The sequence below is a fragment of the Drosophila takahashii genome, chromosome 3R (genome assembly GCF_030179915.1).
Source record: "Drosophila takahashii strain IR98-3 E-12201 chromosome 3R, DtakHiC1v2, whole genome shotgun sequence".
Classification (NCBI taxonomy): Eukaryota; Metazoa; Arthropoda; class Insecta; order Diptera; family Drosophilidae; genus Drosophila; species Drosophila takahashii.
In genome coordinates, this window is record NC_091681.1 from 23847510 (window position 1) to 23875105 (window position 27596).

The 27596-nt window shown below is 42.4% G+C and overlaps 3 protein-coding genes across 5 annotated transcripts; 1 reads left to right on the forward strand and 2 right to left on the reverse strand.

The window, feature by feature from the left end:
* The first annotated feature begins 7 nt into the window (after window positions 1–7).
* snk (snake) lies at window positions 8–2468 on the forward strand. 3 transcript variants are annotated; one of them, XM_044394023.2, is made up of 4 exons: window positions 8–166; window positions 234–617; window positions 1491–1758; window positions 1814–2468. In XM_044394023.2, exons 1-4 carry the CDS (start codon window positions 88–90, stop codon window positions 2397–2399), a joined length of 1317 nt encoding a protein of 438 aa, XP_044249958.1. In that variant the 5' UTR covers window positions 8–87; the 3' UTR covers window positions 2400–2468. The 3 variants fall into 3 exon arrangements, with proteins under 3 accessions (XP_044249958.1, XP_070073679.1, XP_070073680.1); XM_070217578.1 differs by having other exon boundaries at window positions 1491–1754; window positions 1814–1979; XM_070217579.1 differs by lacking the exons at window positions 8–166; window positions 234–617 and adding an exon at window positions 1228–1260.
* A 177-nt stretch (window positions 2469–2645) lies between these two features.
* Window positions 2646–4384, reverse strand: LOC108059845 (trypsin). The gene is made up of 5 exons (XM_017145300.3): window positions 3846–4384; window positions 3484–3626; window positions 3184–3419; window positions 2962–3119; window positions 2646–2819 (listed from the first exon to the last, which is right to left on the reverse strand). The coding sequence occupies exons 1-5, from the start codon at window positions 4362–4364 to the stop codon at window positions 2646–2648; spliced, it is 1230 nt and encodes a 409-aa protein (XP_017000789.2). The 5' UTR covers window positions 4365–4384.
* A 415-nt stretch (window positions 4385–4799) lies between these two features.
* Window positions 4800–27290, reverse strand: ry (xanthine dehydrogenase rosy). The gene is made up of 5 exons (XM_044394189.2): window positions 27043–27290; window positions 23219–25813; window positions 5241–6386; window positions 5007–5174; window positions 4800–4941 (listed from the first exon to the last, which is right to left on the reverse strand). The coding sequence occupies exons 1-5, from the start codon at window positions 27094–27096 to the stop codon at window positions 4891–4893; spliced, it is 4014 nt and encodes a 1337-aa protein (XP_044250124.1). The 5' UTR covers window positions 27097–27290; the 3' UTR covers window positions 4800–4890.
* Between the last annotated feature and the right edge of the window lie 306 nt (window positions 27291–27596).

Genomic DNA, 27596 nt, shown 5'->3' on the forward strand with positions numbered 1-27596 from the left:
TATTTTATTAAAATACATTTATTGCAGCTCTTTATTTGGAATATGCACTAAGAAATAAATAATGAATCCCCATAAATTACCAATAGAATGATAATACTTTGGTCCCTAATCATACATCTTCAATTGACCTGCTTGCATTTGCTTCTGCAGACTCAGCGGCTTGAGGGTAAATACTGAATTATTACAATAAATATATTTTAGGAATCCGTAAACCACTGATCTATTTTCCACAGCTCTCGATGCCCTGGAAATAATCAATTACCAGACCACCAAGTACACAATCCCCGAAGTTTGGGAGGATCAGGCCATTGCGTCCACGGGCGAAGATAAAGATGCTCAGGAGACCGAAGAGGAAGGGGAGAGTTTTTTGAAGTTCGGCGACGATGGAGAGGCAAGGACCCCCGCTTCCGAAGGACTTCCCGAGGGTGCCTTCTGCCGTCGCAGTTTCGATGACCGAAGTGGCTACTGCATCCTGGCCTATCAGTGCCTCCACGTCATCCGGGAATATCGGGTGCATGGCACCCGCATCGACATCTGCACCCATCGGAATAATGTGCCCGTCATTTGTTGTCCTTTGGCCGACAAACATGTCCTGGCACAGCGAATCAGCGCCACTAGTGAGTATAATTTTTTAGTTTTAATGAATTAAATTTTTAAAACAATTAATTAACATTAAAGGGTTTTCCAAAAAAATATACTTTATTTATTTAATTTAAAACAATTAATTAACATTAAAGGGTTTTCCAAAAAAATATACTTTATTTCAGTTCACACTTACAAAATAGATATATTAGGTTTTTAAACTACACACAAAAAAAGCATGTTTCCAAAAACCGATATCATTATACCCTTGTAGAGGGTAGTATAATTTCAGTCAGATGTTTGCAACGCAGTGAAGGAGACGTTTCCGACCACATAAAGTATATATATTCTTGATCAGCACCAATAGCCGAGTCTATCTAGCCATGTCCGTCTGTCCGTCTGTCCGTCTGTCCGTCTGTCCGTCTGTCCGTCTGTCCGTTTCTATGCGAACTAGTCTCTCAGTTTTAAAGCTATCGCGATGAAACTTTCCCGAAGGTCTTCTTTCTATTGCAGGTAGTACATATGTCGGAGCCAGCCGGATCGGACCACTATATCTTAAGGCTCCCAAACAAATATAAGAAAATTCATTGTAACTTTGTAGGAAGTAGGCGTTTTGATTCTTGACTTAAAAACAAAATTGAAATAAATCGAAACGCTGAATCCCTGGAACTGCACGGAGTGAGTATTCTTTTATCTACAAGGGTATATAAGCTTCGGCTGGCCGAAGGTAGCTTCCTTTCTTGTTTTTACATAAAACACCCTTTTTGACCAGTTCAAATTTACCTGGCCGCATTTCAAATTAAAATTTATCTTAAATAAAGTAAAATCGTTCAACGTTTCATATCGATTTTTTTGGGTGTATGTACAATTAAATTTGTAACTACTGAATACTTTATAATATTTTCTAGAATGCCAGGAGTACAATGCTGCCACCAGAAGGCTTCAGTTGGCCGACACCGGACGCACTTTCTCCGGGAAGCAATGCGTGCCCAGTGTACCTTTAATAGTGGGCGGAATTCCCACCCGACATGGACTCTTCCCCCACATGGCGGCCCTGGGATGGACGCAGGCCTCCAGTGGCTCCAAGGAATCCGTGGACATAAAGTGGGGCTGTGGCGGCGCCCTGGTTAGCGAGCTCTACGTCCTGACCGCCGCCCATTGTGCTACCTCGGGTAGGTAAGTTTCAGGATCCTTTAAGATAGAACTAAATCAATATACTTTGATCTAATAGCAAACCACCGGACATGGTTCGATTGGGCGCCCGCCAGTTGAACGAAACCAGCTCGTCCCAGCAGGACATCAAGATCCTGATCATCGTGCTTCATCCAAAGTACAGATCCTCGGCCTATTACCATGACATTGCGCTGCTCAAGCTGACCCGGCGGGCCAGGCTTTCGGAATGGGTTCGTCCCGCCTGCCTGTGGCAACTGCCAGAGCTCCAGATACCCACCGTTGTGGCCGCCGGCTGGGGACGCACCGAGTTCCTGGGCGCCAAGTCGAATGTCCTGCGACAGGTGGACCTCGATGTGATTCCCCAGATGAGCTGCAAGCAAATCTATCGCAAGGAACGACGTCTGCCCAGGGGCATCATCGAGGGTCAGTTCTGTGCGGGTTATTTGCCCGGAGGCAGGGATACTTGCCAGGGTGACTCAGGTGGTCCACTCCATGCCATCCTACCCGAATACAACTGCGTGGCCTTTGTGGTGGGCATCACCTCGTTCGGCAAGTTCTGTGCGGCTCCCAATGCCCCCGGGGTTTACACCAGGCTGTACAGCTACCTGGATTGGATCGAGAAGATTGCCTTCAAGCAGCACTAAAACGATCTTTTGATACCTTTAATAACTAATTTAATTTATTAAATATTCTCTTCACAAGTTACAAAATATTTTATTTATTTTACAAACATTTTCACATGATTTATCAAGAAAATAACGTTTAATATATTACTGGTAATTCAATAAATATTTCTATATAAAAAAAAAATACTCGAAGGTACTTTTTATAAATGTTTAATACAATTTACAGTAAGTTAATTTAGAATCCCAATATTTTTAAGAGAAGGTTCAAGGCCACACCTGTTGTTCTATCCACTGAATGTAGTGGACTATTCTCACATACACACCCGGCTGTCCAGAGGCACAGGCTCCTCCAAATGAGGTTAGGCCCACCACATAGGGAATCCTATGATGCTGATGCCGCATTTGTTGGTGGAGCAACAAAGGTCCTCCAGAATCTCCCTAAAATACAAGAGGTTGTTGGTTAATACTAAATATTTATATGAAAAATTTAAAAATATCAAAACATTTACAAGGAACTATCTATACAATATTTTAAATATTTAAAATATTTAATATTTCTAACTTTAATTTTTTAACTCACCTGACAAGTGTCCATATTACCGGAGTAATCCCCCGCGCATAGTTGCCCCGATCCCAGGCCATTAACCAATTTGTCATCGTTTTGCAAATATCTCTGGCATTGTTGAATGTTCAAGTGGTGAAGCATTATTTGCAGCAGATGGTTGGAGTGCGGACCAGCTGTTAAATATTTGATCAAATTTTTAAAAAAATTAAAGGGTTAATACTTTTTTGTAATACTAACCGAACTTGGTTTGCCCATAGCCCAGGGCAGTCAGCGGGCTCTCGGGCAGTGATTCCTGGTTCCACAGGCAGGCCACTTGATGGTGGGATCTTCTGGCCAATTTGATCACCGCCAAATCGTTGATTAGGGTCTCCTCATCGAAGTGCGGGTGCTTGGTTATCTGCTTGATTTCAATGAGTTGCCCGCGACCGCTGTTCAACTCAACGCCACCAATCAACGCCACGGACGGGGGTTCCCTGTTCGTTTTGAAGAAACAAACCCATTAGCATTTCGAGTATTTGCTGTATTTCTGCTGCTCACCCGCCGACGTTGGCACAGTGGGCGGCCGTTATGGCGAACCGAGGCGAAATCATGACACAGCCACAGTTAAACATATATCGCCGCTTGCTGGAGCCGTGCTGGTGGATCCATCTATTTGTGCGGGATGGCCAACCGAGGGCACACTGTAAAATAAACGAACGAAAGTAAATTACAAAGCAATTCAAATAATTTCTAAGGAAAAAGATAAGATTACTTTTAAAACAGCAATATTTATTTTCACATTTAATCAGATGTAAAAATGAAATTTACATTCAAGAGTAAAGTAATAGTATAAAAATTATATTTTTCAATACTCTTTAAAATATTGATTTCTTTGTTTCCTTGTATTATGATTTACTTACCATATAAGGATGCTCGTTATCCAGGGTTAACCTGCCACCCACCAGGAAATTATCGCTCTGATTGCGCTTCTGGATAATTGGCTCAACTAGTTCCACTTGCTCTTTATTATGGTTAGTATTTCGACGACGACGTCGACGGCGCTTATGATGAGCTCTTGGATAGGCCGACGAACAGGCTTCTTGGCTCTTCGAAACCCTGGGTGTCGGAATCACGTAGCCGCCATGTGGACAGCACACCAGTTGATTGGGCCACACCGATGGGCAGAGTAATGGCGTCACTCGGGGCACAGATTGCATGGCACTAATGCAATCCACGTACCTCACACATTTTCCCACCAAAGGACGATCGTGGGCCTGGCAATTTCCGTAGGTATCAATCGAAAGATACGAGGGATTTACTCCATTCCACGGCGAACTCTGTGTATATCCATTGTAGTAATAGTTTTGTGGACTGGCCCATAAAAATGACGATGCTGAAATCAACACGAACTCAAGAAGCAAGCAATTAAGCGACCTCATCGCTGATGTCTACACTCCACGGCGTTCGAATGCCGAATAAGTTGCTTGCGAAGATCTCATCTCGCATAACCTGAGACTTGCGCTTAAAATTTCGCGTCAAAAAACGAGAGAAAAACAGAAAAATAAGTACATTTGCACTTTTATCGTTATTTTTATGATCATTTTTATTACTTCAATGTATTTTATTTTTTCTGCAACTTTTATTTGTATTAAATTTTATCCCATTTTAACCCGACCTTTTTTTTCTGTGTATTGACTAAGAACCTTTAAAGTACACCATTCTCAAGTGAGTAAACTATTAAGACATGTGTTTTTTTGTTTACTTCCACAAATTTAAGATATGGTCCAATATTATGTGTGTTCGAATATTTTATACATATGTATATTTATTATTTAAATTAAAAATAAAATGTATTTTAAATTAATGGTCCCAATTTATTTTAAAACATTTATTTGCTACAAGTTTATACAAAAACAAATTTAAAATTAAAACCGAAATTACACATTTATTTAATGGAAACAATTTCTAAGGCACAATGTTCCATGGGGTGAAAGTTCCGGCCTCGGGTGTATCAAGCTGTGAAGATTAAAGTATAAATTGATTGTTCTTTCTATTTAAAACTTTTCTTAAGTAACACCTACCAAATTGGTGAACTTATCCTGACAGGCGATTCGAATACGCGCCGAGGTGGAGGGCGCCTCCAGTGGGAAGTCTCCACTCAGACCCTGATCCTCGCGAGCAGCTGCAATGGCCTCCTTGATGGCAAAGAAGGCTGATGAGCCTATGAAGAGCGGTGGTTCCCCAACGGCCTGTTAAAAAAATATAGGAAATCAATATCGTTTTAAAATCGCAGATCATTAGCAATAAGTTCCTACCTTGGAGGAGTAGACAGCCCTCGGATTTGGGGCCCCAGTCAGCAGACTGACATTGAACTCCCCGGGAATGTCGGCGAATCCTGGCAGCTTATACATGCCCGGTCCCCTCGAGTAGAGCATTCCTTGGGGCGAGTACATAAGCTCCTCCAGCGTAAATAGTCCATAGCCCTGCATAAAGGCTCCCTCGATCTGTCCAATGTCAATGGCCGGATTCAGACTCGATCCGATATCCATTACGATGTCCGTGCTGAGCACCTGATGGTCGCCAGTCAGGCAGTCGATCTCCACCACACTGACGCCCACGCCATTCGTGTAATAGCTGTAGGTTCGGGCATTGGGATTGGTCTCCGGATGATAGCCGATGCCTGGCATGGCGTAGAATCCGGTGGCCGAGAGGCTGACGCGATCGAAGTACGCCTTGTTGATCCACTCCTTCCACGTGCCGCCGGGCAGAGCCTCCTTGATGGGAGCCAGCCGCTTGTTCAGCTTCTCGCAGGCATCCAGAACGGCCATTCCATTGAGATCGGATCCCACACTTGCCGCCGTGGGAGAAGTATTAGGCACCTTATCCGTCGCCGTCTCCGAGATGTGAATCAGTTCTGGGGGAATACCCAAAGCCCTGGCGGCGCACTGAATCATCTTGGTGTTCAGACCCTGTCCGATCTCAACGCCTCCGTGGGACAACAGCACTGAACCATCTCCATAGATATTGATCAGGGAACCAGCTTGATTCAAGTGCATGACACCAAAGGCAATGCCATATTTCGTGGGAACCACTGCCATTCCACGCTTCCTCCAGCGATTCTCCCGATTGAATCGAGCGATCTCCAAACGCTTCTCCTCGTACCTCGACTGCTTTAGGCAATCATCCAGACACCGCTCGATGGGGAAGTGCTCCAGTTGCTGATGGTAGTGCGTATAGTCGCCTGTTTTGTAGAAATTCAATCGCATCACATCCACCACATCGCGTCCCACTATCCGGGCCACATCCCGGATAATGTGCTCGCCGGCGTACATTCCCTGGGGACCTCCGAAGCCACGGAAGGCCGTGTTCGAAGGCAGGTTCGTCTTGCACACCCATCCGCCCACGCGCACGTTGGGAATCCGGTAGCAGTTCTCAAAGTGATACATTGCTCGCTCCAGAACCTGAAAAAGTTACGTAAATGAGTTTATTGTAAGTATAGAATAATGAAAATTTAAAAAGGTATTTAGTTTTTTTTATATTTATCCAGTGTAAGATCTGAAGTTGCCACGAGATATTTCAGTTAGTTGTTTTAAGTATAAATGAACACAAAATATATCCGATGACCAACAGGCCAATATTGTTCTTTATTATTTGAGTTCCAGATTGAGAGTGCTCGCTTACAATAAGTATTTTGCGGCTGAGCTGTCGACTTACGCCGGCAGCGGTCAGCAGCGGCTACATGTATATAAGAACAATATATATGAATATCTATGCTCACACATAAGGCTAAGAGCGCGAGAGAAGTTGTATACACATGTACTGTATATATGTGCACTCAGGCAGTGGGAATATGCTGACACTTGCATTTCCCATGTTAAGCTCTGAGGCATGATCATATTTCGGCTGGCCACTTGAGTTTGATGGCCGGGACTTTTTATATATTTTAGTACACTGTTGCACAATGTTAGTATTGGTACAGTGGGTATTCGATACACAATACATGCATATTACATCTCCCTCCTTTTGAAAAATAACGTAATATTATGAAGTTATTTTAATAGGAATATAGATATATATGTATAAAAATTGTAAGTGTAGTAAAATAAAATTATTTTCTAGTCATAAAATGTATGTTTGAAAATATTTATTAAAAAAAATTAAAAAATTTTTCTCTTTTTTTTTTTTTATAATATATATTTTAGAACTTAAAAATTGTTAAAAATTGTTTTGTATAAAAAATATAAAAATTGGAAAATATAGATAAAATATATTTTTTTTTTTTTTTGTTTTTTATTATATATTTGTAAAAGAAATTTTTTTTTCGAATCAGAAAATGTTGATTTATTATTATTGTATTTAAAACCTATGATAATTATTTTTATTAATAAAATAATTTTAAAATTTGATTTATATAAAATTTTTTTTTGTTTCGGTTGATCAGGCCGTTTTTTTTTTTTTTTTATATACGGATGTTAATGTCTATAAATTTTTAACCTGTTTTTATTTACTACTTGGAAGTTCTTTTTTCCTGTATCTATTTTAATGTTATTTCTATCTTCTACATTTATAACTTTGTATGGTCCTAAATATCTATTTTCTAGCTTATGAGCTGTTTCATTTTTTAGCATAACTAAATCTCCTATTTCTAATTGTATATCATTAATTTGTTTGTCATATTCAGATTTTCTTTTTACTTTTTCTTTTTCTATTAACTGTTTGGCTCTGTTTTGTGCCATTTGCAATCTGAATTTAAATTCTTTTGCATAGTCATCTATATTATAGACTGGTTCGACTACAGTTGATTTGTCGAATTCTTGGAATTGTTTTGGCATTTTTCCATAAACTAGTTCGTAAGGACAGTATTCATGGACTGTCGAAGGTGTAGTATTGAAACAATAGGTAAAATAATTCAACCATATATCCCAATCATTTTTATCAATTGAAATATACGAACGAATGTATTCATTGAATGTTCGATGGCTTCGTTCTATTGTTCCTAAAGTCTGGTGGTGATAAGCTGTGGATTGTATATTACTTATTTTCATATACTTGCATAAGTCTTGTATTAGTTCATTTTTGTATTCAGTACCTTTATCCGTTATGAACGTCTTCATAGGACCGTACTTGAGTACAAAGGATTCAAATATTGCTTTAGCAACTGTTTTTGCGCTTTTATCTGCAACTGGTACAGTAACAAGATATTTGGTGAGGTCACAGATTATAGTGACTGCGTATTCATTGCCATTTATCGTACGAGGTAATGGTCCAATGGTGTCTATAAGAACAGTGTCAAAAGCTTTGTCAGGGGTGTTTGTTAAAATCATTGGTGCTTTTGTATGTCTTGTTGTTTTTGCTTTTTGGCATTTCATACATGTTTTTACATATTTTGTTATTGTTTTAGTCATTTGGGGCCAATAGTATAATTTTTTGATTTTTAACAGGGTACGCGTAATTCCTGTGTGGCCTCCTTCGATTGGATCGTCATGGTATTTTGACAGGATTGCATTTATAAGATTTGTATCTTTTTTGTCTATTTGGGTCACTTTTGTTAGTAGCGCTACTTTTAAATTTTTTAATAATTCATTGCCCATATTTTTAAAATTGTTGAGTGATACATATTCGAAAATTTGTTCACTTGGTGACACCTGTAAATTAACAATTTTTTGTAAACTGGCTTCTGAATTAAGCCTTTGAAAAAATTGAGCTAGGTCAAGATTCTCATTAGAATACAAATCATTAATTGGAAATTGTGAAATAATTATTTTTCCTTGTTTAAATAAACATTTGGAATGATTTATTTTTAGTTTCACGAATTTCTTTACATCGTTATTATTAACGACTTCATAGACATTGGGCTCTTTTATATTTTTATTGGGCTCCTTTATCATTTGATAAGGTTCCTTTATATTTGTATGCAATTTTTTGTTTTCATCTGGCCAGATGTTTTCCTGTCTTTTTGATGATCTAGTTTGTACCATCAATATGTTTCTATTTATTTCTTTTAGTTCGTCTATATTTATGCGGGATAATGCATCCGCTACGTGATTGTCTTTCCCCTTAAGATATTCTACGGTAAAGTCGTATTCTTCCAAATCGAGTCTCATGCGAGTTAATTTTGAACTTGGGTTAGTCATTGAGAACAAATATGTTAGTGGTCTATGATCTGTTTTAACTGTGAAATGTTTGCCATAAATATATGGACGAAAATGGTTTATTGCCCAGTGAATAGCTGCTAATTCTTGTTCTGTTGTGTTTTTATTACTTTCTCCCTTTGTGAATGATCTTGATGCGTATGCAACTGGTAGTGGTGTTTCATTATAGTTTTGACTTAAAACCGCTCCGCATGCTTTTTTGCTTGCATCGGTTGTTATACAAAATTCTTTATCAAAATCGGGGTATTGTAGTAATGTGGGTTTCATCAGTTGGACTTTCAGATAATCAAATGCCTTTTGACATTCATCTGTCCATTCGAATTTTACATTCTTTTTGCACAGTCTTGTTATATGACGTGAGTAGTCGGAGAAATTTTTAATAAAACGCCTGTAGTAATTACAAAATGCTACGAATCTTCTAGCGCTGTCTGCGTCGGTTGGGACTGGGTATTTTTCTATAACGCTGTATTTTTTACTGTCTGGTAGAATACCTTTGTCAGTGCACTTGTGACCTAGGAAGGTTACTTCATGCCTGAAAAATGAACACTTTTCGGGGTGTAATTTAAGGTTGTGCTTTCTACATAAATCAAAAACGTTTGTAAGGTTTTTAATCATGTGTTTTTCAGAACATCCGATGACAATTAGGTCATCCATGTACAAGAATGCTTGAGAAGGTTCAATGCCTGAAAATGCGATTGTCATCATCCTTTGAAAAGAGTTAGGTGCTATTTTTAAACCGTAAGGTAATCTAGTGAAACGATAAGAGCCATTACTGGTGGAAAAGGACGTTATATTTCTAGAATTTTCTTCGAGTTCTATTTGATGAAATCCTGACATCAGATCTAAACATGAAAAGTATTTAGCTCTACCCAATTGGTCAAGAATATCGTCTATTCTTGGGAGTGGAAATTTATCGGATAAAATTTTTTTATTTATTTGGCGATAGTCGATTACTAAACGCCATCTTTTATCATTTGAATCTGGTAGAGATTTCTTTGGTACAATTAATAGTGGGCTATTATACTCTGAGACTGATGGTTCTACTATTTTATCTTTAATAAGTTTTTCGACTTGTTTTTCTACTTCTTGTTTTTGACTGTGTGGAATTCTGTAATTTTTAATATATACTGGTTCATCATCTTTCATTCGTATTTTTTGTTTGTAAAAATTGTTAGTAGTTATTGATTCTGATTCTACTCCGAAAATATCTGTATATTTGGTGCATAATTCTGTGAGTACTGATTTAAACTGAGATGGAAAGTTTTTCTTCAGTTTGGTTAGGGTTTCTATGTGGTTGGGATTTGTATCTGGAATTATTATATTGTAATTATCTAGCTGTTCAGTTTTTATTGCATCTAATTTAATTATTGTGTCTTTATTAGTTGTATTAAGAATTCGGATAAATGTATTTTTAGAATCTGCGATGGAGTTTCCAATAAAAATTCCATTTTCTATTTCTTGGTTTGGTATGAATATATACCCGGTTGCTGATTGTAAATTAATTTTTCGGACAACTTCGGATCTAGCTGGTAAAATTGTTAAATTGTTTTCAAGTGTATGAAGTATTTGAATGTTGATAGTATTACAAATATTGCTTGGTCTCAAGATAAGCCAATCGCTTTCTGGTGTGAGGTCTATTTGACAATTATATTTTTTCATAAAATCTATTCCTATTATTCCATCACATGGAATCGGAAATTGTGCATCTACTAAATGAAAATTGTGTGGTATAGCGTAATTATTTGAAAGAAGTTCTATTGATACTAATCCTTTTGAGTTTGTTGTTCCCTCTCCAATACCAGATATTTGTGAAATTTCTGTGCAATCTATATCATGAAATGAATCTGTATTTTCTTTTAATAATGATATGTCTGCACCTGTATCTACTAGTAATGTATATGATTTACGTGATTTTTCATTTTTTAGAGAGACAAATAGGTTGAAATTTAAATTAAGAGTATGAACCGTATTTTTTATTGTATTTTCTATCTTAAGGGTTTTTATTGGTTTTCCGAATTAGTTTGTATTTGACGAACGTTAGTGTTCTGTCTGTTTGAGTTATTATTTGTATTGTTATTAGTGTTGTTGTTGGCATTGTTATTATTGTTATAATTATTATTGTTGGATCCACCACGGTTATTACCTCTATAACTTCCACGACCTCTATTGGTGTAGTTATTATAGCTTTGATTATAACCATTGGATTGGTAGTATCCGTTGTTTTGGTTATAGCCATTATTGTGGTAGTTGCCACGGCCATTTCCTCTACCGCGATAATTTCCTCTGAATTTATTATTGCGATTTGAATGTCCTCCTCGGGTATAGAAAACAGTATTTGTACTGCCAGTCATTTCAGTACTACATTGTAAATACTTCGTGACTGCTTCATTCATTGTTGAAAAATTTCCTGCTTCGAGAATGGTTTTTATGCGGTTATGCTCACAATTTTTTACCATTGTGTTTATAGCTTCCTTTGTGCTAAATTTATCCGCATGTTCGGCTGGTAGTCCTTCGTCAATATACGATGCTTCGAGTAGCTTTCGTAAATTGTCAATTTCAGTTGTAAATTTTTCTGCCGTTTTACCCTTTTGGGTAGTTTTTGACATTTTTGCCTTAACTACGTCGGATGTTTCTCCGATAATAGTGTCTTGCAATTTTTTTATAATGTCGTTTATGGTGGATTCATTTTGTACTTTGTACAGGGTTGATCCTACTATTTTTGATTTTATTACTTCAACAGCTATCGCTTCAAATGTCCCTTTTGTTAGGTTTACCAATTTCAGGGCTGTGATAAATCTGTGAAGTTGAATTTTTTGTCCGTTAAATTCAGGTATAGCGTTTACTATATCCTTGATGTATGCCCGTTGGGCAACGGTTTCGTCTGCCATTATTATTGTTGGCTTTTGTTCTAATTCGCTATCGGAATCTGCTATTTCCTGATCTGATATTTCAGGTCGATAGAGTACAGCTGGGATAGTAAGATTATTTAAATCTTTTTCTTCTATTTCTGGGCTATCAGAGTCAGAGTCTTCTACTTGTACTGAGTCGACTGCTGGTGGGTCTGATTCTTCTCCAGTTTCTACTGTTAAGGGTGTGTTTAGGATATTTGGTATTGCAATATTTAAATTGTACCTTTTCTTTATGGTTATTAAATTTAGTCGTAGTCTAGTCAGAAACCTTGATACCTTAGACCAATGATTTCTATTTAATCTATCTCTGTGCTCATATATTAGTATACGCGCCTTGTTAAAGCTGGTTACTAATATTTCTGTATGCTTGCTTATTGTATTTTTCTGTATTGGTCGCTTTTGTGTTAACGACTTATACGATTTGTCAAAATCAGTTTTGAATGTATTTAATTCCTTATATATTTCATGCCATTCCATTATATTATAAACATGGATTAGTTTCTGTAAACTACAGGAATTAGAGCTCTGCCTAACAGGTCGTTATCTTCTCTAATTGTTCTCACATGTACACCTGGGATGGTGCTCAATATCATTGCTTTTTGTTTAGTAGAGCAATGTATTAATGGTGAGGTCTCTAAATTGTATATAGACATATATAAGTATTCTAACTGATAGATGGTTTTGGGGGTCGTTGAGACCAGGGCTATTATTCTTTCACTAAAATTAGGATCTCTCATGTATGTTTCAATTACTGCCTCTACTATATTCATTTTATTTTGTTTATTTAAAATTGTTTATTTAATATTAAGAATTTAAAAAGCAATTTTTTTTTTTTTTAGATATTCTTTCAATAATAATCGAAATTATAACTAGGCAAGTTTTTGTTTATATTTTGTCCAGGTCATTTGCTTTACTCCGGAATCTCTGTTTTAAACACCTATTGTGTAATTTATAAAGTTTGAGAAAAACACTTGCTGACATTATGATTACTATTATTATCAAAAGTATTGTTATAGTTTTTACATCAACTTTTTCGGATTCTACTTTGTTGACGACGTTCGCCGTAGAGTCAACTACTTTCGTGTCTACAATTCCCATCGTGTGAATATTTTCCAATGTTCTATATTTTATGCCAAGTATATATGGTTGATTATTACTTTCAATTTTGTATTCTTTACTGATGTTATTTTTCATGAAAGAAAAATTTTTTTTTGAAAAAAAAAGGTATATTGGAATTTGAAAAAGTGAAGAAAAAAAATTGTTTGTGTTAAATTTTCACATGGCAGATTTACAAAGTGTCTCTCTATATAATTAAAATATCTGCCATATGATTTTAGTATGAAAGCCTAACAGAGGTTAGTAATTTTCAAGCAGCGTTTTCACGCATCGGCTTGATTAGAAGTGTTTTTAAATTAAAGGTAACTTAGGCATTGGCAATTAATGCAGCCTTTGTTACGTTACTTCGCACCAGTGCGAAGTTGGTCCTCGATTTTCCTTAGTTGCTCTTCGTGTTGTTTTTCTTCCTCGGTTGTCGCTGCCGTCTTTATTAAATCCTTAGCCAATCTCCGTTGGCGCAAAAGATTGTGTCTCCTGCCGCTCCTCTTCTTCTTTATTTTAATTTTCTTCTGCTGCCGTGCCCTGTACTCAGCTATTGTGAGGGGGCGTGGTCCATCGGTTGGACACACCTCTAAAACTTCTTTTAGGCTTGGTGCGTCCCTTTGCTCGACAGGAGCAGCGTCTTGTAGTTCAGCGTCTTCTTTTTCCCACGTAGGTGTAGGCGGCTTTGCCATACCTCCCACACTTTTTTTTATATTGATGGTTTCTTTCTCATTTGATGTTTGTGTTTTTTTTTATAAGTTCATTTTTGTTGGTTTTTAGATGTAAATTATGCGAACACCACTCGCTTAAAACTTTGTTGCTGCCGTAATCGGCGGATTCCGCGAATCTTTGTTTTCGCTGTCAGCAAACGCACTCGAAGAAGCCATTAAATTATTAAATGGCAGGCCAAATTAGTATATTAGTGTATTTGCAGTTCACTGCACTCACGGTCGCCATGTAAGATCTGAAGTTGCCACGAGATATTTCAGTTAGTTGTTTTAAGTATAAATGAACACAAAATATATCCGATGACCAACAGGCCAATATTGTTCTTTATTATTTGAGTTCCAGATTGAGAGTGCTCGCTTACAATAAGTATTTTGCGGCTGAGCTGTCGACTTACGCCGGCAGCGGTCAGCAGCGGCTACATGTATATAAGAACAATATATATGAATATCTATGCTCACACATAAGGCTAAGAGCGCGAGAGAAGTTGTATACACATGTACTGTATATATGTGCACTCAGGCAGTGGGAATATGCTGACACTTGCATTTCCCATGTTAAGCTCTGAGGCATGATCATATTTCGGCTGGCCACTTGAGTTTGATGGCCGGGACTTTTTATATATTTTAGTACACTGTTGCACAATGTTAGTATTGGTACAGTGGGTATTCGATACACAATACATGCATATTACACCAGAATCCATTAGTTTCTTTCAATCTCTAATTTAAGTAGGTACTTGAAAATTCCCAAACTTGGCAGATGTTACCATGTTCCATGTTCCATGTTCCATGTTCCATGTTCCATGTTCCATGTTCCATGTTCCATGTTCCATGTTCCATGTGCCATGTGCCATGTGCCATGTGCCATGTCCCATGTGCCATGTTCCATGTGCCATGTGCCATGTTCCATGTGCCATGTTCCATGTTCCATGTTCCATGTGCCATGTGCCATGTGCCATGTGCCATGTGCCATGTTCCATGTGCCATGTTCCATGTGCCATGTTCCATGTTCCATGTTCCATGTTCCATGTTCCATGTTCCATGTTCCATGTTCCATGTTCCATGTTCCATGTTCCATTTTCCATTTTCCATGTTCCATGTTCCATGTTCCATGTTCCATGTGCCATGTTCCATGTTCCATGTGCCATGTGCCATGTGCCATGTTCCATGTGCCATGTTCCATGTGCCATGTTCCATGTTCCATGTTCCATGTGCCATGTGCCATGTGCCATGTGCCATGTTCCATGTTCCATGTGCCATGTGCCATGTTCCATGTTCCATGTGCCATGTGCCATGTGCCATGTTCCATGTTCCATGTTCCATGTGCCATGTTCCATGTTCCATGTGCCATGTGCCATGTTCCATGTGCCATGTTCCATGTGCCATGTTCCATGTGCCATGTTCCATGTTCCATGTTCCATGTTCCATGTTCCATGTTCCATGTGCCATGTTCCATGTTCCATGTGCCATGTGCCATGTGCCATGTTCCATGTGCCATGTGCCATGTGCCATGTGCCATGTTCCATGTTCCATGTTCCATGTTCCATGTTCCATGTTCCATGTTCCATGTTCCATGTTCCATGTTCCATGTTCCATGTGCCATGTTCCATGTTCCATGTGCCATGTGCCATGTTCCATGTTCCATGTGCCATGTTCCATGTTCCATGTGCGATGTTCCATGTGCCATGTTCCATGTGCCATGTGCCATGTTCCATGTTCCATGTTCCATGTTCCATGTGCCATGTTCCATGTTCCATGTTCCATGTTCCATGTTCCATGTTCCATGTTCCATGTTCCATGTGCCATGTTCCATGTTCCATGTTCCATGTGCCATGTGCCATGTGCCATGTTCCATGTTCCATGTTCCATGTGCCATGTTCCATGTTCCATGTGCCATGTGCCATGTGCCATGTTCCATGTGCCATGTTCCATGTCCCATGTTCCATGTGCCATGTTCCATGTGCCATGTTCCATGTTCCATGTTCCATGTTCCATGTGCCATGTTCCATGTTCCATGTTCCATGTGCCATGTGCCATGTTCCATGTTCCATGTGCCATGTGCCATGTTCCATGTGCCATGTTCCATGTCCCATGTTCCATGTGCCATGTTCCATGTTCCATGTTCCATGTTCCATGTGCCATGTTCCATGTTCCATGTGCCATGTTCCATGTTCCATGTGCCATGTTCCATGTTCCATGTGCCATGTGCCATGTGCCATGTTCCATGTGCCATGTGCCATGTGCCATGTTCCATGTTCCATGTTCCATGTGCCATGTTCCATGTTCCATGTTCCATGTTCCATGTTCCATGTTCCATGTTCCATGTTCCATGTTCCATGTTCCATGTGCCATGTTCCATGTGCCATGTTCCATGTGCCATGTTCCATGTTCCATGTTCCATGTTCCATGTTCCATGTGCCATGTTCCATGTTCCATGTTCCATGTTCCATGTGCCATGTTCCATGTTCCATGTGCCATGTGCCATGTGCCATGTGCCATGTGCCATGTGCCATGTTCCATGTGCCATGTGCCATGTGCCATGTGCCATGTTCCATGTGCCATGTGCCATGTTCCATGTGCCATGTTCCATGTTCCATGTGCCATGTGCCATGTGCCATGTGCCATGTGCCATGTGCCATGTTCCATGTTCCATGTGCCATGTGCCATGTTCCATGTTCCATGTTCCATGTGCCATGTGCCATGTTCCATGTGCCATGTTCCATGTTCCATGTTCCATGTGCCATGTTCCATGTTCCATGTTCCATGTTCCATGTTCCATGTGCCATGTTCCATGTGCCATGTTCCATGTGCCATGTTCCATGTTCCATGTTCCATGTGCCATGTTCCATGTTCCATGTGCCATGTGCCATGTGCCATGTTCCATGTTCCATGTGCCATGTGCCATGTTCCATGTGCCATGTGCCATGTGCCATGTGCCATGTGCCATGTGCCATGTTCCATGTTCCATGTTCCATGTGCCATGTGCCATGTTCCATGTGCCATGTTCCATGTGCCATGTGCCATGTTCCATGTGCCATGTGCCATGTTCCATGTTCCATGTTCCATGTGCCATGTGCCATGTTCCATGTGCCATGTTCCATGTTCCATGTGCCATGTGCCATGTTCCATGTTCCATGTGCCATGTGCCATGTGCCATGTGCCATGTTCCATGTTCCATGTTCCATGTGCCATGTGCCATGTTCCATGTGCCATGTGCCATGTTCCATGTGCCATGTTCCATGTGCCATGTTCCATGTGCCATGTTCCATGTGCCATGTTCCATGTTCCATGTTCCATGTTCCATGTTCCATGTTCCATGTTCCATGTTCCATGTGCCATGTTCCATGTGCCATGTTCCATGTTCCATGTTCCATGTGCCATGTGCCATGTTCCATGTTCCATGTGCCATGTTCCATGTTTCATGTTCCATGTGCCATGTGCCATGTGCCATGTTCCATGTTCCATGTTCCATGTTCCATGTTCCATGTTCCATGTTCCATGTGCCATGTGCCATGTTCCATGTGCCATGTTCCATGTCCCATGTTCCATGTGCCATGTTCCATGTTCCATGTTCCATGTTCCATGTTCCATGTTCCATGTTCCATGTTCCATGTTCCATGTTCCATGTTCCATGTTCCATGTTCCATGTTCCATGTTCCATGTTCCATGTTCCATGTTCCATGTTCCATGTTCCATGTTCCATGTTCCATGTTCCATGTTCCATGTGCCATGTTCCATGTTCCATGTGCCATGTGCCATGTTCCATGTGCCATGTGCCATGTGCCATGTGCCATGTGCCATGTTCCATGTGCCATGTGCCATGTGCCATGTTCCATGTGCCATGTGCCATGTTCCATGTGCCATGTTCCATGTTCCATGTGCCATGTGCCATGTGCCATGTGCCATGTTCCATGTTCCATGTGCCATGTGCCATGTTCCATGTTCCATGTTCCATGTGCCATGTGCCATGTTCCATGTGCCATGTTCCATGTTCCATGTTCCATGTGCCATGTTCCATGTTCCATGTTCCATGTTCCATGTTCCATGTGCCATGTTCCATGTGCCATGTTCCATGTGCCATGTTCCATGTTCCATGTTCCATGTGCCATGTTCCATGTTCCATGTGCCATGTGCCATGTGCCATGTTCCATGTTCCATGTGCCATGTGCCATGTTCCATGTGCCATGTGCCATGTGCCATGTGCCATGTGCCATGTGCCATGTTCCATGTTCCATGTTCCATGTGCCATGTGCCATGTTCCATGTGCCATGTGCCATGTGCCATGTTCCATGTTCCATGTGCCATGTGCCATGTTCCATGTGCCATGTGCCATGTTCCATGTTCCATGTGCCATGTGCCATGTTCCATGTGCCATGTGCCATGTGCCATGTGCCATGTGCCATGTGCCATGTTCCATGTTCCATGTGCCATGTGCCATGTTCCATGTTCCATGTGCCATGTGCCATGTGCCATGTGCCATGTTCCATGTTCCATGTTCCATGTGCCATGTGCCATGTTCCATGTGCCATGTGCCATGTTCCATGTGCCATGTTCCATGTGCCATGTTCCATGTGCCATGTTCCATGTGCCATGTTCCATGTTCCATGTTCCATGTTCCATGTTCCATGTTCCATGTTCCATGTTCCATGTGCCATGTTCCATGTGCCATGTTCCATGTTCCATGTTCCATGTGCCATGTGCCATGTTCCATGTTCCATGTGCCATGTTCCATGTTTCATGTTCCATGTGCCATGTGCCATGTGCCATGTTCCATGTTCCATGTTCCATGTTCCATGTTCCATGTTCCATGTGCCATGTGCCATGTTCCATGTGCCATGTTCCATGTCCCATGTTCCATGTGCCATGTTCCATGTTCCATGTTCCATGTTCCATGTTCCATGTTCCATGTTCCATGTTCCATGTTCCATGTTCCATGTTCCATGTTCCATGTTCCATGTTCCATGTTCCATGTTCCATGTTCCATGTTCCATGTTCCATGTTCCATGTTCCATGTTCCATGTTCCATGTTCCATGTGCCATGTTCCATGTTCCATGTGCCATGTGCCATGTTCCATGTGCCATGTGCCATGTTCCATGTGCCATGTTCCATGTGCCATGTTCCATGTTCCATGTTCCATGTTCCATGTTCCATGTTCCATGTTCCATGTTCCATGTTCCATGTTCCATGTTCCATGTGCCATGTGCCATGTGCCATGTTCCATGTGCCATGTGCCATGTTCCATGTGCCATGTGCCATGTTCCATGTGCCATGTGCCATGTTCCATGTGCCATGTTCCATGTTCCATGTGCCATGTTCCATGTTCCATGTTCCATGTGCCATGTTCCATGTTCCATGTGCCATGTGCCATGTTCCATGTTCCATGTGCCATGTGCCATGTTCCATGTGCCATGTGCCATGTGCCATGTTCCATGTTCCATGTGCCATGTTCCATGTGCCATGTGCCATGTGCCATGTTCCATGTGCCATGTTCCATGTGCCATGTTCCATGTTCCATGTACCATGTACCATGTTCCATGTTCCATGTTCCATGTGCCATGTTCCATGTTCCATGTTCCATGTTCCATGTGCCATGTTCCATGTGCCATGTTCCATGTTCCATGTGCCATGTGCCATGTTCCATGTGCCATGTGCCATGTGCCATGTTCCATGTTCCATGTGCCATGTTCCATGTGCCATGTGCCATGTGCCATGTTCCATGTGCCATGTTCCATGTGCCATGTTCCATGTTCCATGTACCATGTACCATGTTCCATGTTCCATGTTCCATGTGCCATGTTCCATGTTCCATGTTCCATGTTCCATGTGCCATGTTCCATGTGCCATGTTCCATGTTCCATGTTCCATGTTCCATGTTCCATGTGCCATGTTCCATGTTCCATGTTCCATGTTCCATGTTCCATGTGCCATGTTCCATGTTCCATGTTCCATGTTCCATGTTCCATGTTCCATGTTCCATGTTCCATGTTCCATGTGCCATGTTCCATGTTCCATGTGCCATGTGCCATGTTCCATGTTCCATGTGCCATGTTCCATGTGCCATGTGCCATGTTCCATGTGCCATGTGCCATGTGCCATGTGCCATGTGCCATGTGCCATGTTCCATGTTCCATGTTCCATGTGCCATGTGCCATGTTCCATGTGCCATGTGCCATGTGCCATGTTCCATGTTCCATGTGCCATGTGCCATGTTCCATGTGCCATGTGCCATGTTCCATGTTCCATGTGCCATGTGCCATGTTCCATGTGCCATGTGCCATGTGCCATGTGCCATGTGCCATGTGCCATGTTCCATGTTCCATGTGCCATGTGCCATGTTCCATGTTCCATGTGCCATGTGCCATGTGCCATGTGCCATGTTCCATGTTCCATGTTCCATGTGCCATGTGCCATGTTCCATGTGCCATGTGCCATGTTCCATGTGCCATGTTCCATGTGCCATGTTCCATGTGCCATGTTCCATGTGCCATGTTCCATGTTCCATGTTCCATGTTCCATGTTCCATGTTCCATGTTCCATGTTCCATGTTCCATGTGCCATGTTCCATGTGCCATGTTCCATGTTCCATGTTCCATGTGCCATGTGCCATGTTCCATGTTCCATGTGCCATGTTCCATGTTTCATGTTCCATGTGCCATGTGCCATGTGCCATGTTCCATGTTCCATGTTCCATGTTCCATGTTCCATGTTCCATGTGCCATGTGCCATGTTCCATGTGCCATGTTCCATGTCCCATGTTCCATGTGCCATGTTCCATGTTCCATGTTCCATGTTCCATGTTCCATGTTCCATGTTCCATGTTCCATGTTCCATGTTCCATGTTCCATGTTCCATGTTCCATGTTCCATGTTCCATGTTCCATGTTCCATGTTCCATGTTCCATGTTCCATGTTCCATGTTCCATGTTCCATGTTCCATGTTCCATGTGCCATGTTCCATGTTCCATGTGCCATGTGCCATGTTCCATGTGCCATGTGCCATGTTCCATGTGCCATGTTCCATGTGCCATGTTCCATGTTCCATGTTCCATGTTCCATGTTCCATGTTCCATGTTCCATGTTCCATGTTCCATGTTCCATGTTCCATGTTCCATGTGCCATGTGCCATGTGCCATGTTCCATGTGCCATGTGCCATGTTCCATGTGCCATGTGCCATGTTCCATGTGCCATGTGCCATGTTCCATGTGCCATGTTCCATGTTCCATGTGCCATGTTCCATGTTCCATGTTCCATGTGCCATGTTCCATGTTCCATGTGCCATGTGCCATGTTCCATGTTCCATGTGCCATGTGCCATGTTCCATGTGCCATGTGCCATGTGCCATGTTCCATGTTCCATGTGCCATGTTCCATGTGCCATGTGCCATGTGCCATGTTCCATGTGCCATGTTCCATGTGCCATGTTCCATGTTCCATGTACCATGTACCATGTTCCATGTTCCATGTTCCATGTGCCATGTTCCATGTTCCATGTTCCATGTTCCATGTGCCATGTTCCATGTGCCATGTTCCATGTTCCATGTTCCATGTTCCATGTGCCATGTTCCATGTTCCATGTGCCATGTGCCATGTGCCATGTTCCATGTTCCATGTTCCATGTTCCATGTGCCATGTGCCATGTTCCATGTGCCATGTGCCATGTGCCATGTGCCATGTTCCATGTTCCATGTTCCATGTGCCATGTGCCATGTTCCATGTGCCATGTGCCATGTTCCATGTGCCATGTTCCATGTGCCATGTTCCATGTTCCATGTTCCATGTTCCATGTTCCATGTGCCATGTGCCATGTGCCATGTGCCATGTTCCATGTTCCATGTTCCATGTTCCATGTGCCATGTGCCATGTGCCATGTGCCATGTGCCATGTGCCATGTTCCATGTTCCATGTGCCATGTGCCATGTGCCATGTGCCATGTTCCATGTGCCATGTGCCATGTGCCATGTTCCATGTGCCATGTTCCATGTTCCATGTGCCATGTTCCATGTTCCATGTGCCATGTGCCATGTTCCATGTTCCATGTGCCATGTGCCATGTTCCATGTTCCATGTTCCATGTGCCATGTGCCATGTTCCATGTGCCATGTTCCATGTCCCATGTGCCATGTTGCATGTTCCATGTGCCATGTTCCATGTTCCATGTGCCATGTTCCATGTTCCATGTTCCATGTTCCATGTTCCATGTGCCATGTGCCATGTTCCATGTTCCATGTTCCATGTTCCATGTTCCATGTTCCATGTTCCATGTCCCATGTGCCATGTTCCATGTGCCATGTTCCATGTTCCATGTTCCATGTTCCATGTTCCATGTGCCATGTGCCATGTTCCATGTTCCATGTGCCATGTGCCATGTGCCATGTGCCATGTTCCATGTTCCATGTTCCATGTGCCATGTGCCATGTTCCATGTGCCATGTGCCATGTGCCATGTTCCATGTTCCATGTTCCATGTGCCATGTGCCATGTTCCATGTGCCATGTGCCATGTGCCATGTTCCATGTGCCATGTTCCATGTGCCATGTTCCATGTGCCATGTGCCATGTTCCATGTTCCATGTTCCATGTGCCATGTTCCATGTTCCATGTGCCATGTTCCATGTTCCTTGTTCCATGTTCCATGTTCCATGTTCCATGTTCCATGTGCCATGTTCCATGTTCCATGTTCCATGTTCCATGTTCCATGTGCCATGTTCCATGTTCCATGTTCCATGTTCCATGTTCCATGTTCCATGTTCCATGTTCCATGTTCCATGTGCCATGTTCCATGTTCCATGTGCCATGTGCCATGTTCCATGTTCCATGTGCCATGTTCCATGTGCCATGTTCCATGTTCCATGTTCCATGTTCCATGTTCCATGTTCCATGTTCCATGTGCCATGTTCCATGTGCCATGTTCCATGTGCCATGTTCCATGTTCCATGTTCCATGTGCCATGTGCCATGTGCCATGTGCCATGTGCCATGTGCCATGTGCCATGTGCCATGTGCCATGTGCCATGTTCCATGTGCCATGTTCCGTGTGCCATGTTCCATGTGCCATGTTTCATGTGACATGTTCCATGTGACATGTTCCATGTTCCATGTTCCATGTTCCATGTTCCATGTTCCGTGTTCCATGTGCCATGTTCCATGTTCCATGTTCCATGTTCCATGTGCCATGTGCCATGTTCCATGTGCCATGTTCCATGTCCCATCCTCTTAGTTTTTGCGATACCTTTCGATCGGACCATCACAGCAGATTTTCAATTCTGCGGCTATATATAGTAGTCGCCTTCGCACACTCTCCTTGTGCGCTTCGTCACTACTTGGACTGCCGTTCATAGTGATATTAATTTATTATAACACTAAATATTCTTTATAAATATAAACTTTAAAAATCTTTCTGTTGCACTCACCGAAAAGGACAGATCCATGGACCATCCGGCGTTGTTGTAGCACTCGATGTCGCAGGCAGTGATCAGACCCTCCTTGGTGAAGCCCACCTTGTATTTGAACAGGAATGGGTGGCGGGTGCCGGTGATGAGCATGTCCTCGTCCCGATCCAACATGCAGCGCACAGGACGACCCATCCGGTAGGCAGCCAGTGCCACTGGGAGTGCAACGGAAATGCCCCGCGATTCCTTGCCACCGAAACCTCCACCCAATCGCTTCGCTCGACAAACCACTCGGTGGGAAGGAAGAGTGGTCACGTGGGCCACTAGCTTTTGCACTTCCGATGGATGTTGGGTGGAGCAGAAGAGCTCCAGCTCATCGCTATCGCGAGGAACGGCAAGTGCCGCATGGGTTTCCAGATAGAAGTGCTCCTGTCCGCCCATTCGGCAGGTGCCCTCGAAGATGTGATCCGCCTGGGCCATCGCCTCCTCCACATTCCCCTTGGTCACGAAACGCGGATAGTCCGGAAAGTAGGACTTGTGCTCGATGGCCTGTTCAATGGTCACAATCACCGGGCTCAGCTCCTCGTACTCCACCTTCACCAGGCGAGAGGCCCTCTGAGCCAAAGCCTTATTATCCGCAGCGATGGCTCCAACAATCTGACCATAACAATGAACTTCGCCGGCGGCAAAGACGTGCTCATCATGGAAAACAGGACCCACTTCGTTCTCATGTTCGGTTAGATCCTTGTACGAAAAGAACTGATGGACGCCCTCTAAAGCCAGAGCTTCACTGGCATCCAGTTTGGTGATCTTGGCCCTTGGTTTGGTGCTCAGTACAAAAGCCAAGTAGACCTCCCCATCCATTCGAGGTATATCATCTGTGTAGATGGCTTCACCGGTGGCCTGTTTCAAAGCAGCTGCATGAACTTGGGGTCTTCCAATGGGATCGCAGGTGGGTTGGTCACTACAAACCCTCTCGAAGAGCTGAGCACTTTTGAGGACCGGCGTGTGGAAGGTCTCGGCACCACTGCGCTCCTCGGCTGGCAACGCATCGGAGGCTATAATCCCCGACTTGCTCAACTTCAGAGTGATGGAAAGGTAGGCCTTGAAAAAGAGGCTAACTACGAGCGCCCTTCGATAGGCGATCATGCCACCGGGAGCAGAGGCGGCCAAAGGTAGCTCCTGGCACAAACTCTCCGCCACTTGCTCCACCAGCTGATGATTCCATTCCTCACCAGCCATTATTTGAGAAGTTCGAGGAGCCAGTACAGTTGTAGGAGCCATTCCACCAAAGGCCATGGAAATCTCCTCTACAACATTAGATTTCTCCCTAAAACGAACATTTATGGCGGCATTCACGATGGCTATGTCATCATCCCTTCTTCTCGCCTGCTTGAAAGCCACGATATATTGATCCGGAGAGGTCTTCTTGAAGTGGATGCCCAGCAGAACCTCATGCGCTTCAATGACATTCCTTCGGTAACCAGTGAAAAAACCAGTTCCCATGTGCACCGTTCTCCGCTGAATCTTGCCATCCACAAAACTGGCCACATCCAGTTGAGCTCCTGCCGCCGAGAGCACGGGATTCATATCGGAAATGGGACTACCAGTCATGATATTGCCACCCAAACAGGCGACATTGCGGATCTGCTTGCCGGCAAAGTAGTGAAGCATGTCCACGGTGCACTGAAAGAGTCTCGTTTCCGATTCCGGCAACTCTTCGATTCTCTGACGAAGCAAAGCATCGATCTCCATCAAACTGACTGCCGATCCGAAGTAAATGCCCTCCTGGGTCTCCCTGATCTCCAGCAGATCCTTCACCTGGGTGGGATTGATGAGGTGCGGGTAGAGGAAGTGCTTGAACTTGACCTCCACGCCCACTTCCGTGTTGCCCACCACCAGTTTGGCCGCCGGATGCTGGGCCTTCAACTGGAGGAGCTCCTCCAGATTGGTGGGACGATACCAGGTCACTCTGCCCGAACTGAAAATCAAGCTCTGCGCATCAAAGGAGTCACTCAACTGAAGTTCCGGCGGAAAGATGGGTTCCTGGCTGGCGTCCAAGGGCTGGAATTCGCTGCGCTCGAAGAGCTTGTCATCGGTATCCGATCCACATCCCTTGCCACTGATTTTGCAGCATTTTTCGCCCATCCCACAGGCAAACTCCTTGGTGAAGGTCTTGTAGCCCTCGAGAATGGGTCGATAGCCGGTGCAGCGGCAGAGGTTTCCCTGGAAGGCCACCTCCAAATCCCTCATCGAGGGTTGCTCCGCATTCCGCAGGAGAGCATACATGGACATCACAATACCAGGAGTGCAGAAACCGCACTGGGATCCATGGGCCTTGGCCAATCGCTCCTGGACGGGATGCAAACGGGTCTTGGTGCTCCCAATGCCCTCCACCGTGGTCACCGCACATCCGTGCATGGCACAAACCGGAGTGAGACAGGCGTTAACCGCCAGGTGACGGATTTTATTGGCCCGTCTGTCCAGGCGGGAAACCATCACGGTGCAGGCACCGCATCCGCCCTCCGCACATCCCAACTTGGTGCCACACAGCCGCAGCTTTTCCCGCAAATACGTGAGGAGAGTGCATTCCGGATCCGGTCTCACTTCGGTAACCTAAAATGGATATAACAGGGGTTTGATTAAATTTTACTAAAAAAATAAATATTCTTGTTATAAAAAAATCCAAATTGCCTTATTTTTGCTTAATAAACCCTATTATATATTTTATTTGCCGAATTCTACACTTAATAAACTTTTTTCGATCCAAGTTAATGGTAAACTGTAAATGATATACAAAAATTTAGAAAAATATGTTTACAGTTGTTCTTACTTATAAGTTATGATTAACCAGATTTTCAAGACAATGGTACAAAAACTTTTTTTTTTATTTCGTTATAAAGCTTTGCATATTAAAAATCCATTTTATGAACTTTTAACTATTATTTACTTCATTAACGATTGTAATAAAAAAAACATCTTCCCGTAAAATCGATATGACCATGTAAATTTCAGGTCATGAAAACCCCATATCGTTTTTACATGAAATACTCTATTCGACCAGTTTAAATTTACCTGGTCGCATATCAAATTAAAATTGATTAAATAATTTAAAATCGATCTATGTTTTATATCAATTTTTTTTTGGTGTAGTCTTCTTTTCAATTCCATACTTTTGATCTTAAGATCTTTTAAAAACCTGTGACTAATTTTAAAGTGTGAAATTCAGTTGTTAGTCTGCCAGCCCTGTGTAGATACAGCCCACTATCTATCACTATCAAATGCCGGCAACACGAGCAACAGGTTATATTTATTGCCATACCACTTGTGCCAAAGCTGTGGGGGTAAATTTAAGAACTTTAATTGCACTTTTCCAACACCAGTTGCTAAATATGGCCGGTTTTATCTAGATAATCCAGCCGGGCTTACTTTATTGTGCGCCACAATGTAAACATTGTAGAGCCAGACGGAATTTGTGGATTAGAAGGCCGGGCTATTACGCAGACCCACATTCCCATGTGAAACTGCTCCCATTCGATTGGCAAATGCACGATCTTGATAAGGTGATAAGGGGGCCACCAGCAAACAACGATGCTCTACATAGGGGTCAATTGTTATCAGCGCTGTATGCTCAATAAATACTCAGTATTTGCTACGTATTCGACACAATCAATTGGGCAAGAAGTCGAATTCCTTCGAGTGCCAGTTAAACGCAATTAAGGCAATAAAACAATAGAGAAAATCGATATGGGGATAGCACAGCTATCCCAGCCTAAGAGTCTAAATTTAAACGACACTAAGAACACGCGACGTATCTTGAAGTGTCTGAAAGTATCTTAAAGTACCTTTTTTCCATTCACAAAAAACACCAGAATCGAGTTCGTTTGATTGACCGACATGTTGTTGTGCTGTTGTATCTCTCAGTACCAATGCCTATATAAAGTGCGAGCCTGCAATTACGTATCGTTTACATATATGGGAGGTTCGTTCTTTGAATGTAAAACGAAAACAAGTTTTTTTTAAATTAGACAACCGAGAACCTCATGCGCCCGTCGAATAAAAAACACAACCGCCTCGCGCCGTTAACGAAAACGTAATGAATGTGCCAACGACCGAGCAATCCATCCAATCGCCGACTTTTATGAGATAAGGCTGACTGCCAGACGAAATGCAGGATCGCATGTGTGTACAAAAAAAACCATGTCTATGGGTTTCGAGGCGGGAGTTCCAACATCTATCATCTCAGACGAGAGCAGCTACTCATTACAGATGGGAATAGTCAGGTAGAAGATCTATCGTTGAACTAAACATGACTTTCACTATCTTGACGTGTTAAAGATACAGTTTATAGAATTTCAGTTCGATAGGATAGCATTGAAGATTACCGAATTATCTTAAA

Bases quoted from the DNA above. Each gene is read 5' to 3' on its own strand.
- ry (XM_044394189.2), bottom strand. From the start codon at position 27,096: ATGTCGGTCAATCAAACGAACTCGATTCTGGTGTTTTTTGTGAATGGA. The intron at 6,387-23,218 runs GTGAGTGCAACA...TAACTTTTTCAG, and splicing joins CCATGGATCTGTCCTTTTCG to GTTCTGGAGCGAGCAATGTA. The intron at 4,942-5,006 runs GTAGGTGTTACT...TAATCTTCACAG, and splicing joins AGGATAAGTTCACCAATTTG to CTTGATACACCCGAGGCCGG.
- snk (XM_044394023.2), top strand. From the start codon at position 88: ATGATAATACTTTGGTCCCTAATCATACATCTTCAATTGACCTGCTTG. The intron at 618-1,490 runs GTGAGTATAATT...AATATTTTCTAG, and splicing joins ACAGCGAATCAGCGCCACTA to AATGCCAGGAGTACAATGCT. The intron at 1,759-1,813 runs GTAAGTTTCAGG...TTGATCTAATAG, and splicing joins CATTGTGCTACCTCGGGTAG to CAAACCACCGGACATGGTTC.
- LOC108059845 (XM_017145300.3), bottom strand. From the start codon at position 4,364: ATGAGGTCGCTTAATTGCTTGCTTCTTGAGTTCGTGTTGATTTCAGCA. The intron at 3,627-3,845 runs GTAAGTAAATCA...TTTATTTTACAG, and splicing joins ATAACGAGCATCCTTATATG to TGTGCCCTCGGTTGGCCATC. The intron at 2,820-2,961 runs GTGAGTTAAAAA...CTTGTATTTTAG, and splicing joins GTAATATGGACACTTGTCAG to GGAGATTCTGGAGGACCTTT.